Genomic DNA, 15919 nt, shown 5'->3' on the forward strand with positions numbered 1-15919 from the left:
TTAAGTACTAAATACAGTTACTATGTGCCATTTAAATATGCAGATACACAACAGAGCATAAGTAAATACCCCTTGAGAGTCTTTGTAAGCTGCAGTAAGTAATCAACCAATTAATCCTTGCAAATTGTAGCAAGCTACTGCTCCACTAGCTGTACTGGACACAGTGAGCCCTTGGTGTTACCCAAAATGCTGGGGTCCTGGGAGAGCACCCACAGATTAATATGCTTTAGGGGAATTTTTAATAGTGCAAAATATTTTGTCCAGGGCAATAGTTGGTCTTGGGATCCCAACCCTATATATAACAATTCCAAATCCCACAGAACTCCAGAGGCAATTCCAAATGGGTTTTGCAGTTTTATTAAGGAAATAATCAACACACACACACACACACACACACACACACACACACAAACTAACAAAACAAAGGCACAAGAAGGTAAATAGTGGAGGCCTTGCTAATGGTGATACTTACCAATACTGAAGCTTGGTTCCAATTAAGGGTGTCCAGAACAGAGATGGCTCAATAGCTGACTAGGCAAGTTGGTTGGCCATCTTATTGAGATGTCTAGTGAAACTGACAGAGCGTCTTCCTAATTTCAAACTAGAACAAACTGCTAGTGTGCAGGCAGTGGTATATATACCTAAAATCATGTTTCAAGGCAGAAATCAAATACTGAATGGCTAACTGGTTTTCCAGGAGTAAAAGAATGGTTGGGAGCTGTAGTAAATGTTCAGACAATTGGTGTGAATATCTCAGACAAAGAAAACCCCTTGCTGCTGGAGAAGTGTCCTTTGTCTGTATAAGCACAACCATCTCCTTCGGCCAGAGTCCCATCATTGCCCTCTACAGGAAAAAGGGATTATGCTGATGTCTTGGGTGATCTCATTGTGGTGTGTGTCTTGCTTTCTTCCTCCCTTGCTAGAACCAACCGGATTATGGCCAGATTTCCACCTTGGAATTGCCTTTTCAGGTCACCCATAGGTCCCTCACCTCAATGTCCCTTTTAATATTAGATTGATATCAAATATGTGAGGGGTGATTGGAGGCCAGGTCCTAGGGTAACAGTGGTATCTGCTGGGGTTTGGTTTCAGAAACTCCTGTAGATACGAAAATCCATGGCTGCTCAAGCCTTATTAAATACAATAGATAGTAAAATGGTGTCCCTTATTAAAAAATGACAAAATCAAGGTTTTCTTTATAAAGTTTATGCAGTCAGCCCTCAGTATCCGTGGGGGATCTGTTCTGAATCCCCCCTCCCACATATACCAATATCCACAGATGCTTAAGTCCCATTGTCCCTAATGGCAGTGTGGCCACATGACCATGCTGCTATTAGGGACAACTGGACTGAAGGCCTTTCTCCCTCCTCCTCCTCCTCCTCATGCTGCTGCTTCAAGCGATGCAAGACCAGTGAGCAGGGGGCCAGCTGAACAAAGCAGTGAGGAGGTAGCTGAGGTGCCATACTGAGAGGCTGTGGGACTGCTGAAGGGTCTGGGCTGGCTCTGGCTGGGGGTGGGGATGAAGGACAGGGCTGGCCCGAGGAGCCACCTGCTGCCTGAGGCTGCTTGCCAGCCTGACTTTCCCACCCATGAAAGGATGCTTCCCTCAGTCATCCCACCCACAGGTCATTGTTTTTGGTTCTGGGGGAAGAACCTGCTCCCCTCTAGTCTCAGCTACAGTTGGTTGTTGTCGTGTGCCTTCAAGTTGTTTCCATCTTAGGGCGACCTTAAGGTCAACATACATTTAGTGTTTTCTCGGAAAGTTTCTTCAGAAGAGGGTTGTCAAGGCTAAGAGAGTAAGACTTGCCCAGGATCACCTAGTGGGTTTCATAGCAGAACAGGGATTTGAACCCTAATCTCCAGGAGGAATGAGTCCCTCCAGCCGATGGGGCCCCAGTAGTCACCAGTGGATTCTGTAAGTCCTCTAAATTCAAACTTGTGACTCCTGCTTGCCTGCCTGCCTCTCTCCTCCCTCCCTCCCCTCCAAGGCTTTTTCCCCAGGCTTGGCTTCAGGGGCAGTTCGGAGGCAGAGACCAGAGCCCTGTCAGCCAGAGAAAGCCGGGACCAGGGCTTGGGTCTCAGAGCCCCATTAGGTCCAAGCCCTGGTGCCAGCTCCCTTCAGCTGACAGGACTCCAGCCTCTGTCCCCAAAACCAAACCTAGGGCAAAAGCCTTAGAGGAGAAGGGAGGGGGGACAAAGGCAGGAGGGAGGACTTCAGTCCAGTTGTCCCTAATGGCAGCACAGCCATGTGCATGCGTCACTATTGGGGACAGTGCAGGCTTGACATCCATAGAAGCTTAAATCCATGGATGGCAAATACGTGGATACTGAGTTCCTACTGTATATTTTTTAAATACTTTCAAGCCACGGATGCTTGAATCTGTGGATAAAGAATCCATGGCTATGGGGGGGGGGATGCATTTGCACACAGGCTGCTCCTCTTACCTGGAGCTGAACCCGCCAAAATTTGGTAGGAGAATTTGTATGTTTGTCTCCTGCCCACAAAAAATGAAGACTCAAGGCCAGGGCCAGAGAGCTAACAAGACTAAAACCTTTTTATCCTTATCTTACAGTGCAGGCATATGATCTTGAACTTGTTTTGTATTACCAGTGTTAAGGCATCATAAATCTGTCTACGTTATGCATAACAGGAAATAATTCATTTTGTGAACTGTTACTAAATTTCAGAGATCTGGAATTGAGATAGATTTGTAATATTCCTAACACTTCCACTCTGAGGCCCTATATCTGTCTTCTTTCCCCTATGAGTATCTTCAATAGCCCAACATAATACCTCACTGAGTCTCTCCTTTACACACAGGCTACTCAGGTTAACATTGATTACACAGAATTGCTGCCAAATTCCTCAAAACCTTTATCAGCTGTGTAATCCTAGTTTCAACAATGCAGCAGGATACAAAAATTGTGTTACTCTGGCATCATAGGCAGCAATACTGAACTCAACCCAAATACCAACATTTAGGTTGAAATAATCAGCAGCTCCTTCAGTTGGATTTACAGTTCTGTTTATTTCAACATACAACACAGCACCAGGGATACTGGGAAACGTAAGTAATTCCTACTTCACTTACAATTATTCCTGGGTAGTAGCCACCCACGCTTACATTTTCTGTTCTTGTGGTAGCTGCCAGGCCTATGGTCAATATGAAAACAGACACCACCAACAGAGAGATGGTAAACCAAAGAGATGTTTTCTTTCTTTTTGCGAAATGTCCTGTAAGGAAAGGAAAACATATTGTAAATCACATATGAACAACTCATACAAATCACAAGGCATTTTGCATTCTAAATTTGTATCATACTCTTCCTTTAAGGAGCTGCAGAAATAATGCAGTTTGATACCACTTTTACTGCCATGGCTTAACACAATGGAATCCTGGGAACTGTAGTTTGTTGTAGCACCTGAGTTCTCTGACAGAGAAGGCTAAATGTTTCAGAAAGCTACATTCCCCAGAATTCCATAGCAAGGAGTTGTGGCAGTTAAAGTGGTGTCAAACTTTATTATTTGTGCAGTGTGAATGCACAAAAGCCAAAGTGCTGTAGCAGCCTTACACTAGGTCTGTCAGATACTGGCAATTGGAATAAGGCCACTCAGTGACCTTTATAGGCATGTACAGTTTTGAAGTATCATATTCCTATATCCAACCCTGCTAATCTAGGGCAGAAAACGGAAACATTTTATTTGTCTGTCAAGAATAATAGGGCTCTAAGGTGTCTGAGAGATAGAACTTGGAAATGTTGTTGTTGTTGTTGTTGTTTTACTATGTGCTGTTTCATGCTACACAATAATAGCACTATGATTCCACTTTAACTGCCATGGCTCCATCTGATGGAGTCCTGGGATTTGCAGTTGAGCATAGTGCTTTTGAATTCTCAGCCAGAGACATGCAGGGCTCACAAAATGAGCTAAAGCAGAATCACAGTGCTATAACGGCACAGTGTGAAAAGGCCATATAACTCCCAGAATCCCCTAATTACAATGGCCTGTGAGTATAGTATAAAAAATAACATCCCCATGTTTCGGACAAGAGCCCCAATTGGGAGAGCTCATTCTTTTCTCTCTGCCATTCCTTTCTCTTTTTCCAATGTGCGTTACTCCCTTTCTATCAAAGAACTAATAGCTTTCATGAAAAGTTTTTTACATAGGTCTTCAACATCCAATTCACACACAGAGAGATACATACACGCAAGCATTAACAGGAAGGGTTGAGCTGAAGTACTATCTCCTCTGAGCTGCTTCTGTGCTTTAAATTATACTACCTTCTAGAATCTGCATTTTTGTTTTTATTTTAAATTACCATTCGTGTTTTATGACCTCAATCCACTGGGGACATTTAGTTGGTCTCTGTAAAAAGGTGATCTTCTCTTAAGAACTGCTGTTCTTTGGGTTATAAAATAAAAGTAGTCATTACTCTGAAAAGGTCTCTTCAATAACTCTCTTTTCCTTAGCCAAGGTTTTCAATAGATACTGCTGACATTTCTCTTCAAAGAACTGAGACAAGTGAAGCATAACTCTAAAGTGACAGGCATTATTGAGGGTCAAGTTAGTTCTTTGAACCTGGATCTTCTACACACAAAACACTAAAGGCAGAAAAACTCACACTACAGAACAAAAGAGGGCTCTTTTTCTTCCTGCTACATCTTCAGATTCAACATTTTTCTGCAAACCACCAAGTTCGTATTTTGATAATATCCAAAATAACATACTGGCTTTTTTAAAATTAATGTACAACTATAGGTTGGCTAATATAGTTATGCAATCATATGTCTGTAGGCTCTCAAGCACAAGCAAAAAAAAAAAAAAGTGAGGGCAATTGTCACTGGATTTCCATATAGTTTCTTCTTATATATAACGTATTTATTAGACTTATTTTGGTGGCAGCGAGTTTTATTTGTATTTAATTTTTTCTCTATGTAGTTTCTGATAAAAATTGCCTTTTTATTAGGCATCGTACTAAAAGTTAAATGAGACAGGATTTTAAAAAACCAAAGCCTTCAAGAAACCCACAAGTGTATACAGACTTATACTTTATAGGTAATTATAGCAGCGATCAATTTCATGTGAAAGAGGGTTAAATGTTATTTCATAAAAGCCCTGAGGATAATCCACTGAAATCTATTTTAGCTTAAGCTTTACCTTAGCATGCTGTTCACTTTACGGTAACATGTGTTCATCAAAAGTCAATACTTAACTTTCCTGAATCTTTTGTTCATGTTAATATTTCAGTAGGCAGAAAACAGCTACTGAATGGATAGGAAAGAGTCTTTGCCTTCTCTGGAGTCTTGGCCTCTCTTACTGTTAATGTATAGACTGGTATGTTTACAGTTATTTCACCAGCTCTGTATAACAAGCACAATTATAGTTATCTAATTCACCAGTACTCTGTAAGTCTTAACTATTATTCATAGACTGGTCTGAACTCCACAGAAGAAACATTTTATGTAAAGCATTTTATTGTTGTTAACTGCTGTCAAGTTGACTTATGGTGACTCTATGAATGAGAGACCTCAAAGTCACTCTGTTATCAACAGCCTTGTTCAAGTCTTGCAAACTCCGAGCCTTCACTTTCTTGATTGAGTCTATCCACTTGTAATGTTGTCTGCATCTTTACTCACTGCCTACTACCTTGCCAAGTATTTTTGTCTTGTCTAGTGAGTGATGTCTTCTCATGATATGTCCCAAGTATGACAGTCTCAAGTATGGTGTCATCTCCATAGCTTAAACTGTTTCTTCCTCCAATTTTGATGCCCCCTTCCTTTGAGTTTAATCCAGGTTTACGTATGATATCTTCAATGTACAAGTTAAACAGATAGGGTGATGAAATGTAGTGTTGCCCAATTCCTCTCTCCTGCCAATTAGAAACTATTCTGTTTCTCTTTGTGTCCTAATGCCACCCTCTTGTCCTGCGTACAGTTTAAGCATCAGGACAATCACATATTGTGGCACACCCATTTCTTTAAGAGCAATCCATAGTTTTTTATGGTGTACATAATCAAAAGATTTGCTATAATCTATAAAGTAGAGGCTGTGAAGCATGGCTATTGTTTTTATTTTCTTGTTGCACTATTGCCGTTCTCAAAAGGACTGTAAGTTGCAAACATTTCTATAGGTATTCACAATTTAAAGCCAAGACTGAACATTTTGTCCAGCAGTAATTGTTGGAAATATTCAATATGCCTCCCTGTCTATAAAAAAGGAGAAACAAAAGACTGCAGTGGCTATAGGAACATAGCATTAATTTTCTATGCAAGCAAATTATGCTCAAAATTCTACAACATAGCTTCCAATCATACATAGAGAGAGTAATCCCAGAGATAAAAGTGGGGTTCAGAAAAGGAAGAGGCGTTAAGGACCACAATGCAAACATATGATGGCTAATGGAGCACACCAAGTAATTCCAAAAGAAAACCAGTATGTGTTTTATAGACTATAGCAAAGCCTTTGATTGCATAGATCATAAAAAGCTATGGAACACTCTTAAAGACATGGGAGGGCCACTGCATCTGAAAGTCCTGATGGGAAATCTGTACTTAGGATGAGAGGCTACTGATAGAACAGAATATGGAGAAACAAAATGGTTCCCAATTGGCAAAGAGATCAGACGAGCCTGCATCCTTTTACCCTATCTCTTCAAAATGTATGCAGAAAATATCATACGAAGAGCAGGCTTGGACACAGACAAAGGAGGAGTGAAGATAGGAAGAAGGAATATCAACAGTCTAAGATATTCAGATGACACCATACCAATAGCAGAAAACATCATAGACCTGGAACAACTACGAAGGAGGATCAAAGAACAAAGTACAAAGACAGGCTTACTGGTAAATATAAAGACAACAAAAATAATGACCATGGAGCATCAACACAAATTCATCCTAGAATCTAGGACCTAGATAATGAGGAAATCGAAATAGTAAAAGAGTTCCCATACCTTGGATCAAGCATTGATTAGAACTGCAGTCAAGATATAAGAAGGAGACTAGGAATGGGGAGGGCAGCAATAAAAGAACTAGAAAAGATATACAACTGAGCATGAAAATTAGAATTGTACAAGCTATTGTATCCCCCATTACCATGTAAGACTGTGAGAGCTGGACAGTGAGAAATGTGGCTAAGAAAAACATCAATACTTTTAAAATGGGGTGCTGGAAGAGAATTCTGAGGACACCATGGACAGCAAAAAAGACAAACAAATGAATATGTCAAACCTGAAATCTCCCTGGAAGCCAAGGCGATAATGTTAAGGTTATCGTATTTTGGGCACATCATGAGAAGGCACAACTCATTGGAAAAGACAATAATACTAAGAATGGTGGAGGGATGTAGATTTGCAGGAACTAAGCAGTGCTAGACGGATGGACTCTATTACGGAGGTCACAAGTATGGATTTGCAGGAACTAAGCAGAGCAATAGAGGACAGGAAGTATTGGAGATGTTTCATCCACAGGGTTGCCATGAGTCAAGATTGACTGGAAGGTGGTTAACAACAACAACAGATTAGTGAACAAGCAAGAAACACATTCTTGAACCAAGCACCAATATTATTCAACCATCATCCACTATTAAAACAGAAGTCGGAAAAGAACACTCTATTGGAATGCGGTATATTGATTTTGCTTCTGGCAACAGGATCAATTTTCATATAGGCTCCATCCAGTTACAGATATTACAGACATGGTCTTCAGATCTGCAATCAGTCATCATGGTAGAAAGTGTTATATCTTCCAGTTGACAGGGTACAAACAAAGCGCTATCTGCTCTGTCAACCTGGCCAAATGCATTGACTCTATTAATAGCACTGCATAGTATAAGCCAAAGTACAGAAGCATAACCCAAGATGTATAGCCTCTTGTGATGCTTTTATAAATTTAATTCTCTGGCCCAAAATGCACAGGCCAAATAAAACAGTTTCTGGCCACTTTGGGGGTGTGGCGTTTACATGGCACATGCCCCCAAAGCAGCTGGAAAGGAGCCAATTTGAATCGACTCCTGGCCAGCATGGCTTGGGACCACAAGTGGCAGCCCACATTGGGAATGGGCTGTGCAGTCACTGCAGTCAGGCCCAATTTCCAGAGCAGCCAGAGGCTGCTTTTTAACCATCCGTCTGCTTCACCCCTCTTTTGTATGACCCCATGTTTTATATGCTATACTAGCTTGACACCTCCTTCTCCAATGGCTCCAAGTGAAATGATCAGTTCTGTCTCACCTGATTCAAGTATTTAACATTTCTCTGTCACTAATTAAAAATGAGCCATGAAAGGGCAATTTTTACCACTGTGCAGAGTGAGGCAGTCCCATCAGGTGCAGATGTTGGATGGCAGCAGCAAGATGGTGGATAAGGGAGAGGTGTGTACAGTACTATGAATTTTGCTTTTCAACCTCTCAACTAGCTTGCCGCTTCAAGCCCAAAGGAGGCTATCCCATCATTAATGTTCAAAAAATATTCCACTACCTGTCCAGTCAGCATTGTTACATGGAACACAAGGAACACCATCTTGTTCTTTACTTAAAGTAGTAACATTTCTTGGCCCAATAAATATTTTGGAACAGTGGTTCCCAAACTCTGGTCCCCCAGGTATTTTGGACTTCATTTCCCAAAAGCCTAGCCAGCTTGTCCAACATTAAGGAATTCTGGGAGCTGATGTCAAAAACATTTGGAGGACCAAAGTTTGGGGACCACTATTTTTGAACATGAGCAGAAAGCACAAAGCCAATGGTCTACATGTAGCCTCAAGTCCATACATGTGTTCCACTATGAAAAACCATGCTGTGAAATTTCATGGGCAAATTACACTGTCAAAGTTCAGTCACAATTTTTAAAAAGGCTTTAAAACAAAAAATGTCTATGTTGGGGTTTGTCATACATCAACTCCTTTTTCAAGTAAATAGCAGACCTAGAACAGAACTTTATACTTCAAAGGAACTGCTACCAGCTGAACAGTTCTTTTGGTGATACCTAGCCTTACCCTAATTTTTTGAGCTGTAATCCTATACTCAAAACTGTGTGAAAGTAAACATCATCATGTGAATTAGACTTACTTCTGAGTAAACATGCATAAAACTGTGCTTTTCTGTCTCATAGGAAGAGACCCTGAGCATGTTAAATTCAGTGGAGAGTTGCTCTATGTTGCTAAAGCAGATACAGTACTAATATCTCCTGCCATACCAAGAGTGCTGTTTTCTACAGACTGTTTCCTTACTGAACTTTTCAGGATTGTTAAACAGTGTAGTCAAACCTGTATTTGAATATCTCTTTTTTCCTGTTGATAGAAAGAAACTCCTCAGTCTCTCCTGTAACATCACTCTAATTTGGATGCAGACTCTTTTGCTTCAGCATTGTATAAGAACTCAGACAACCCAAGATCAATGGTGGAACAATTTCTCTGATATTTAATTTCTATAAGTATCTAACTTTGCCTGGTGTACCAGCTCAACTTGATGCTAGTGCATAATTGACTTTCTTTTTCTGTGATCTTATGCATTTAGAATACATTATACTGTATACTATAAAACAAAAGTGTGTTTATTGGCCAATAAATTCATCCTTGCACAATATGGCAATTAGATATAACTATGTTCAACCACAATATAAAGTTCTATTTATGTAACTGCATAGATAAAAGTTGCAACATTTGTATGGCTACATCCTTTCTACATGAGTATGTCCCATCCATATTTACTCAGAGTAAGCATGATTTACCTCTGAGTAAGCATGCATAGACTTAGCACTATGAACAGTGAGAAACAAAAGGATGGTATACTCCAGTGCCATAATCCTTAAATATATCTAGGTTTGGATTTGAACATTTGGATACCTGGTGTTCTCTTTAAAAAAATACCTGTACAGCACTATTTAATAACTTCTAACATGATAAAATAGTTATAAAAATAGAGAATACATTCACACAATGTACATATATTATCAGTTAAACTAAAACATTCAATTTGTTTCAATGAAAGGAAGATATGTGTTGTAGAAGCTAAATCAACATATCATTTACTACTTACCAAGGTCATCATTTTTTTACCTTGTTACTCTCTGGTTATTTTAAGTTGCTTTTATATTAATAAATTATAAAGGTAAATTTAATTAATGGTATATTGTAATCTCAACTCGGCCATGAAACCCACTTGGGTAGACTTGGGCAAGTTACATGCTCAACCTCAGGGGAGGGCAATGGCAAACCTCCTCTGAACAAATTTTGCCAAGAAAACCCCATGGGTCGCCATAAGTCAAAAATGACTTGAAGGCATACAACAACAACAACAACAACAACACAACATATTGTATTATAAAACTAAATGTGATGGAATAACATATGCAAAGAGATCTCAGATTTGCTTTTTGGTGATTGCTTCCTTTGATTAAATGCTCAACTTCTCCAGTACTGTATAGAGCAACTAACCACACATTTTTCTTGAAAATCCCAAAACAGCAACCATTATCAACAACCCTTTGAAAGCTTTCAGCAAGTATACTGTGCATTTTGGTTGGCCAATAGAGGTATCACTGTTTGGTGGATAATTGTTTAAATATACAGTACTAAATGGGCAATATAGCTACCCCTGCACATTATCAGTGCAGTTTCTTATGAATACTCTTATGAATATTATACTGGTGCTTATATTCTATATGGTGGCCCTTACTTGGTTAAATTTTAAGGAGGAACATACACATACTGATGTGATGTTCTCAATAGTTCAGGAGTAACACAATATCATACTGACTGCATAGCCTTGGTATCAATTACTTATTCAATACATAATTTAAAGACTGGTTAAAATAACAGGATGCTCATTGTCTTTATTTCACAGTTTTGATGGAAAGCTATTTGAGTCACAAAACAAAATTTAAACAAAGATTTCCTTTAGCCTTTTCCAATTCAAAGCTCAAGTCACAAAATGAAACCCTAATTTTAGATAGTCTTTATCTTGCCTTACAAGAACTGTTTACCTCATACTATTTACACAAGAATCAATACATACATATTTTACATTCTGTTGGCTATAAGGAACATTAGAGAAGCAATAACATATCTGACCTTTCTTTTATGTGCCATTTATATTACTTTATGAGGAGACAAGTTGAAGTAGTCAAGGGCAGGAAAAAGCCAGGTAAGAATATTTTATCAAAGCAGTAATCTAGGATAGTCAAAATGGAAACATAAATCCAGTTGTTGCGTGAATATGACAACAACTATAATCAGATGTACAGAAAGAGTTTTTGCTTTCTTTGAATAATCTTGGCCTACTGCTTCAAGAGAGCCAGCATGGTATAGTGGTTTGACTGTTAGACTACAGCTCTGGATTATGCATGTGTCCTAAGAGTCTGGAAGCCACGCCAAAGACATGATCCAGTCCTAAGGACTGGGGTGCAGGTTTCAAACAGCTTCTGGACTCTTAGGGCGCATGCATCATTTAAACAGCATACCTCCAAAGTGACCTGAAGCAGCTTTATTTTGGCCTGTCTGTATGGGGCCATAGTTCCCTTAAAAAATGCTTAACACGAATGGTTCAAAAAGAGAATCTCCATCTTATGACAAAATTACTTTTGTCTGCTCTTTCCCCCAAGATGTTACACAGTGTGTCTTATTGTAGGTTGCCACGAATTAGGAGCTTTCTAAGTGTAAAATAATTTCAGTAGCTATATCTAATAAAGCAGTAAATGTAAAACATTGCCTTTTGTTTGCGGAAGGCTGGGTTAGCAAGACAGGGGATGTTGCTCTACAAAGCCGGGGAGAAATATAAACCATGGGTCCAGCCATCACTTTGTAATTCCAGTGAAAAAGAGAAGAGATGTCATTGGAATTAATGGGACTTTCAATTGTTTAAAAGTACCTATGTTTTTAAATACATGGCAATAGCTGTAATAATACAACCTGCATGTTGCTTTGGCTAACATATTGTTAGTATGGGGAGATGTGAGAGAGAGAGAGAGAGAGATATTTTCCTTGTATGAAGACATAAATGAGAGAAGTGGGGAAAGGATACCATAAGAGGCTGAAAATCAATGTCTGTAGGGTTAATTATGGAAAACACTGTTGTTTTTATGGCACAGAGATCAATTTGGCATTGTATATTTATTCTTTGTAACACTTTATTCTTCTATTTGGTTCTAAGCCAGAAGACTAAGAGGCTGTACAGACTGGTGTTATATGCCAGCTTCAGGGCAGAGTAGGATGTGGTGTCCACACAACACACTCTGATGTTGCCCGGATGCCGCCATCATGTCGTGCACCCAACTACACAACAGGGGGCATCACAGTGCTCCTCTGGCACTACATCTAGATGACGCAGAGCCAAAAGGAGTGCAAGAAAGTGCCAACACAGCAGCAAAGGTGCCTTTTTTCTGGCATGAAAAGGAGTGTTGGGAAAAGACCGGATCAGGGCCATGGCATTTGGTTGCCATAGCACCAATGTTTTTATTATGTGTTTACTTATTGATACTATTATTATTTTCAGTGTTTGACCTTTTAAAAGCTGTAGTTGATGTTGTTGATTTCCTTGTGAACTGCTGTGGGCAGTTCCGGTACTGAGAGACTTCAACTCTCATGTTCCTTGCGGGGCAGAAGTGGCATTGGATTGTTCACTTCCATAGGTCTTGGATCTGGAGGGAGTGGTTGCCAGTGCTGTGGAGCACTGGATTGGGAGTCCCTCGCAGACCTGGGGGTGCTGAGGGTCTAGCGATGTCACCAGTGCGGAGGCGACATCGATTCAGCGTACCCCGGTGACATGGGGCGAAGATGCACATATGTACATAACCGGATCTCTAAGTGGTGTGCACACTCTAAACTGGTTCCCCCTCTGTCATCCCTTAGCTTGGCCATGACCAGACATTTTGGTTCATCAACCAACATGGGTTGGTGGATCGCAGATCCAGACCTCATGCGTTTGGGCCAACCCTCTTTGTTTGTAAAGTTGAAGGCTTTCATGGCCGGCATCCATAGTTTTTTGTGGGTTTTTTGGGCTAAGTGGCCTGTTTGTTTGCTGTATTTAATAAAGTTGTGGCCTTTTTCTGGCAATTCATTATCTGTTGTGTTATTGCTCTTTCTCCCCTTCCTCAGTAATCTGTAAACATGATAATTTTACATGTGGGACACGTTGTTTTTGCAAGTATGTAATTTTTATGCAACGCTCACTCTTAAAACCACATATATCCACTATTTTAATCAAGGGATAGTGACGGAAATTTTTAACATGGGAAGCTTTCCTAATATACCAGTTCTCTCCCCCCAACCCCCCAAAAACTGCTTATAGTTATATTAATTATAAGAAACATTTATAAGGATCCTTTCTACTCAATTTGTAAAAACAGAACATTTTTAAATTACTAGCATTTGTTAGGCAACTAAACAAAATTCAGGATGTCAAGTTCAGACCAAAGCATTCTGCAAGGTCTTCTATTTAGTTATTTATCTCTCTGTGTGTGTATCCCCAATAATAGATTTATGTCTACCGCAGTCTTCTCCAGGGCAGAAATTGTTGCAGAAAGAAACCTCATTAGCCTGAGAGCAGACAAGACCACTGCAGTGAAACTCTCTCAAAGCAAGAAGGTGAAATGCAGTGTCAAAAGAGCATCTCCAAACTTTTTAAAAAAATCTATATGCTGTCAATGTTGCATGAGATAGGGAGAGAAAAGATCATGCTTCATGTACACTACTACCATATAGCTAAAATACGGTATTCATTTCAATCACAACAAAAGTTGTGATGAACTGCTGATGGAGCATTCAAAGCATCAGTAAGAGACTGTTGTGCATTTCCTTCTTTTTTCCCCTTTCTTTGGTGGTATATGGGTCAGCATGGCTTAGTGGTTTGACTGTTGGACTACGATTTGGGATTCTGGTTTGAATCCCTACTCATCCATGGAAACCCACTGGGTGACCTTAGGCATGCCACACTCTCTCAGACGCAGGGGAAGGCAATGGCAATCCTCCTCTGAAGAAACTTGCCAAGAAAACCCCACGAGAGGGTCGCTATAAGTCAGAAACTATTTGAAGGCACACTACAGCAACAATGTTTGCAAACACTTGTTAGCTACAGCAGCCAAAGACAGTGAATTACTGTCCCTTTGGTTCACCAGTTCCAGACCCTTCCTTCTTCACAATTCCACTCAATACAGATGTTCTCCTGAACACATCTCTCCCATATAAATTTCACACATAGAATCATTGCCCAAACCCATTTGGGGGAAAATAAAGATACCTCCTTCAGAGTTACTGGACATCAGTAGGAGGGAGGAAAACATGTTGTGGAGATGGAGTGAGGAAGGCAAAGGAAGCAAGGTGACCTTGGCTTGAGGGTACGTCCTCCCACTTTCACAACATTGCTGAAACCAAAGTGCAAGACAGTTCACCCAGCATCACTCCATTGCTTGGCCAGGAAGGGATGCACCTCTCTCCTTCACAGCACCAGGTCCCTCCTCCTGCTACCAGTTTCTTTCATTCCCGTAGTAGTCTCAAAAGTGCCACAAGATCCCTTTGCATCCTGATTTTCCCAACTATAACCAGGCTAAGTCTTTTTGACTCCTACCCTCAGAGTCCTCCCTGCACAGGGTCCAAGATGTTCAAGGAAAAAACATTACTAAATCAAAGCTTAAAAACAGTCATACAAATATAAATCTGTGCTGTTCCAAATGGAGGGCATTTTGGAATTCCTTCTGGACAGAAAGGATGGAATGGAGGACAGGACCTGGAAAAGGGGGGCCAAGTTGGCCGCCACCTCAGTGTGTACTTACTTGCCTTTTTAAAAAGAAAATTCATGAAGCCCCACATCTTCAACCATCAGTACCATCTCCTTATTTGTTTTTATTTATGCCCATCCCCTTGCACCCTGATATTCCACATTAATAACATGGCCAGGTCTTTCTGAATCCTGCCCTCAGAGTCCTCCAAGTTGGCCACCTCCTCAGAATGTACAGCACTTGCCTTTTCTTATCCATGAATCCCCAGGGTGAGGGTCCCAACTAACAACCTTTGATTTGTTGCATTTATATCCATCCCAGTGTGCAATCCTTGGCAGTACTCTGAAGGAAGGAAGGAAGGAAGGAAGGAAGGAAGGAAGGAAGGGGAGAAAGAAAAAGAAAGAAAGAAAGAAAGAAAAGGGGAGGGGAGGGAGAAAGAAAAAAGATAGAAAGGGAGGGAAAAGGAAGGAAGGAAGGGGAGAAAAAAGAAAGAAAGAAAAGGGGAGGGGAGGGGAGGGGACGGGAGGGAGGGAGGGAGGATGGAAGTAGGGAAGGGAAGGGAAAAGGAAGGAAGAAAGGAAGTGAGGAAGGAAAGAAAGAAAAGAGAGAGAGGGAGAAAAGAAAGAATAAAAGTGAGGAAGTAAAGAAAGAAAAAAGAGAGAAAGAGAGAGAAAAGAAAGAAAGAAAACAAAGGAAAGAAGAAAAAGGGAAGGAAGGATGGATAGACAGAAAGAATGAATGAAAAAGAAAGAAAGAGGGAAGGAAGGAAGGAAGGAAAGAAGGAAAGGTGTTTCCCTCCTCCCCGGAGCCCTTCCCCTTCCCCCTGCGACTCAGGAGGGCCGCCTTACCTGCGGGGTCCAGCATGGCCAAGGGGTCGGGGAGGGAGGCCGAGGCAGGGACAGGAGGGGGCTGCTGCTGCATTCTCTGGGCGCCCAGCGGGACTCAGTGGCCGGCAGGCAGCAGGCTGCCAGGCTTAGCCAGGAGGAGAGGGAGAGGGAGCCAGAGGCGGAGGCGCCGGAGGGAGGAGGAGGAGGAGGCTTCTGGAGCTGGGGCTCTCTGGGGCTCCTCCTCAGGGACCCCTTTCCCGCCCCTTCAGGCCAGCCTTTGGGGGAAGTCTATGTGGCCTTGCCTTCAAGTCGCTTCCCACTTATGGCCAAGCTCTCCTGGGATTTTCTTGGCCAGTGTCTTCAGAGTCTGCCATTCCCATCCTCTGA

The 15919-nt window shown here is 41.1% G+C and overlaps 1 protein-coding gene across 2 annotated transcripts in view; it reads right to left on the reverse strand.

Annotated features, from left to right (window-relative positions):
- Positions 1 to 15672, reverse strand: part of TMEM255B (transmembrane protein 255B) — a 64370-nt gene extending 48698 nt beyond the window's left edge. The window contains exons 1-2 of one of the 2 annotated variants that reach the window (XM_042457328.1): positions 15554 to 15672; positions 3126 to 3235 (exon numbers count right to left, since the gene is read on the reverse strand). In XM_042457328.1, the coding sequence (XP_042313262.1) occupies positions 3126 to 3235; positions 15554 to 15626 (183 nt within the window). In that variant the 5' untranslated portion in view covers positions 15627 to 15672. Of the gene's footprint in view, positions 1 to 3092; positions 3236 to 15553 lie in introns of both variants that reach the window. The other variant, XM_042457327.1, reaches the window with a different exon arrangement.
- Between the last annotated feature and the right edge of the window lie 247 nt (positions 15673 to 15919).

The sequence above is a fragment of the Sceloporus undulatus genome, chromosome 3 (genome assembly GCF_019175285.1).
Source record: "Sceloporus undulatus isolate JIND9_A2432 ecotype Alabama chromosome 3, SceUnd_v1.1, whole genome shotgun sequence".
Taxonomy (NCBI): Eukaryota; Metazoa; Chordata; class Lepidosauria; order Squamata; family Phrynosomatidae; genus Sceloporus; species Sceloporus undulatus.